This window comes from Babylonia areolata, chromosome 8, assembly GCF_041734735.1.
Source record: "Babylonia areolata isolate BAREFJ2019XMU chromosome 8, ASM4173473v1, whole genome shotgun sequence".
In the NCBI taxonomy this organism is placed as follows: domain Eukaryota; kingdom Metazoa; phylum Mollusca; class Gastropoda; order Neogastropoda; family Buccinidae; genus Babylonia; species Babylonia areolata.
Genome location: NC_134883.1, coordinates 18,897,747 through 18,900,246, shown reverse-complemented (window position 1 = coordinate 18,900,246; position 2,500 = coordinate 18,897,747). Strand labels below are relative to the sequence as shown.

Here is a 2,500-nt window from a genome sequence, read left to right as displayed (position 1 = left end):
TAGGGGGGGGGGGGGTGGGAGAAACGGAAGGTTGCGGAATGTCAGATGTTGACTGGGACACCGCGCCAACAGTAGAAACAACGTGCAAAGGGAAAGCACTAATTCACCCAACAATTGCCATGAAATATTTGAGTTTCTTCCCTTGCATTTTTTTGGCCGCACTTCTCTCTCACTGTGTCTGTCTGTCTGTCTTTCTGTTTCTCTCTCTCTCTCTCTCTCACACACATAACACACACACAACTCCACAAACACCCCCACGCCCTTCACACACCACACCCCACCCCACCACACCCCCACACACCGCACCTACCCCCCCGTCCCCCAGCCCCACTCCCACTCCCCCTCCCCCACCCCCCGACGGACCTTCTGTATGGTTGGTGGCAGAAACTGCATCTTGGTGGCCTGCAGGAGGGCGTACAGCTGGATGCTGAAGGCGGACGTGAGGCAGGGGAAGGTGATGGAGTAGAGGAAGTAGTCCACACTGGGGTGGAAGGTGCCGTTGGAGTTGTATCCGTCCACGGCCAGGTAGACGGCACGCGAGGCGCACAGCAGCAGCATGAGCAGGTTGAGGGACACAAAGTATCGACGGGACAGCAAGCGGTGGATGCGCCACAAACGGACCACGCACACCAGAGTGTACACCCCCACACAGCTGAACAGGCAGCAGAATACGTACAGGTGCAGCTCCCAGGCCTCGCGCCACACCATCTGTCCGTGCCACGCAGAGGAGGAGGGTCAGGGGGGCGGGGGAGGTGGTATTGGTGGTGGTGGTGGTGTTGGCGTTGGTGGTGATTGTGGTGGTGTTGTCATCATCGTAGGTGGTGTTGGTGTTGGTGGTTGTGGTGGTAGTGGTTATGGTCGTGATGTTGTCATTGTCGTCAGTGTTGGTGTTGTTGGTGGTGGTGATGGTGGTAGTGGTTATGGTCGTGGTGTTGTCATTGTCGTCAGTGTTGTTGTTGTTGGTGGTGGTGATGGTGGTAGTGGTTATGGTCGTGATGTTGTCATTGTCGTCAGTGTTGTTGTTGTTGTTGGTGGTGATGGTGGTAGTGGTTATGGTCGTGATGTTGTCATTGTCGTCAGTGTTATTGTTGCTGTCAGAGTTTTTGAACTTGCTGTTGATGTTTTGTTGTTGTGCATGATACATTATGAATTATGATTTGGATGTTGCACACACACACACACACACACACGCACACACACACACATATATATAGACACGGACACAGACAGACAGACAGATAGACAGCAGTCTAATAACACTTCTAGTGAACGGTCGTTAAACTGAAGAGCTCTCACAGACAAACAGACACACAGACACCATAGACACACACAGATATACAGATATACAGATACAGACACACACACACACACACGCACGCACACACGCACACACGCATGTATATATATATATATATATATATACACACTGAAAAGGCATGAGAGAAACAGAGAGACAGACAGAAAGAAAGATAGATAGATAGAGGCAGACAGAGAGAGAGAGTAGAGGGATGGCGGAGGACCACCACCACCACCACCACCTACCTTGGCGTTGTCCCAGTCCGGCCCTGGCTCCGCCATAGGTTCCTCCTCCCCCCCTTCCATCCTACCATCCTGTCCCCCGGACCCGGGCTCGGGGTAGGGGTGTCCCTCCGGGTAGGGCTGAGGGTGGGAGGTACCCGGGTCATCCTCCGGGGTGTGGTCCGTGCCGGGGGCCGCGCTGCTGGGGGTGTGAGGGGTGTGTGGGGAGGGGGACCCTGAGGGGGACGGTCCCGAGGACACCGAGTCAGCCGAGTCCACGTCTGGGAGTGCTGAGGTGGTGGAGGTAGAAGCTGAGGTGTTTGTAGTGGTAAAGGTGGTGGTGGTGGTGGAGGTTGTAGAAGTGGTGGCAGTAGACGTGGTGGGGGTGGCAGGGTGTCCTTGGGTGGTGGGAGAGGAGGTGAGGTTGCGGGAGGAGGAGGAGGAGGATGATGAGAAGGAGGTGGACCTGACGGTTCTCATTCCCGAGCCGTCCGTGGGCGACACGTCGTTCTCCCACACCGTGGACGGCGACCCCGGCTTGGACAACGCTGACGTCATACCGTCCCTAGCGGTGATTGGCTGCACGCTGCTCGTGTCGTTGTCTGACGTTACTTCCGGAGTCAGGGGGTGTGTGGATGTTGGCATGGATTGTGGAACTGTGTGACCCGTTGGTGTCTTCGTTGTGACTGGTGTGGTGGCAGTGGTGACGGGCGGTGTGGAACTTGCCGAGGATATCTCCGTTGTTTGTGATGTCCCAGAAGCCGGGTCTGGTTTCAGGGAAGACACGGGAGAGACTGATGTCAACGGTTTCGTTGGTGAAACATCGTCAGATGATAACTTCGATGTCGATGTTTCTGCTGCCTTTGATGTGTCTTGCGGGGTGATCGCTGATGTTGCTGACAACTGTGTTGATGGTGATGGAGATGATTCTAGCAATGGAGAATATTGTGGCGATGAAGATGATTGTGGGCTTGATGTGGAC

The 2,500-nt window shown here is 55.0% G+C and overlaps 1 protein-coding gene across 1 annotated transcript in view; it reads right to left on the bottom strand.

Moving 5' to 3' along the window:
• LOC143284613 (uncharacterized) overlaps positions 1 to 2,500 on the bottom strand; it is a 42,022-nt gene that overhangs the window by 6,741 nt on the left and 32,781 nt on the right. The window contains exons 3-4 of the mRNA XM_076591456.1: positions 1,543 to 2,500; positions 364 to 708 (exon numbers count right to left, since the gene is read on the bottom strand). The exon at positions 1,543 to 2,500 is cut by the window's right edge and continues 941 nt beyond it. Coding sequence (XP_076447571.1) covers positions 364 to 708; positions 1,543 to 2,500 — 1,303 coding nt within the window. The remainder of the gene's footprint in view (positions 1 to 363; positions 709 to 1,542) is intronic.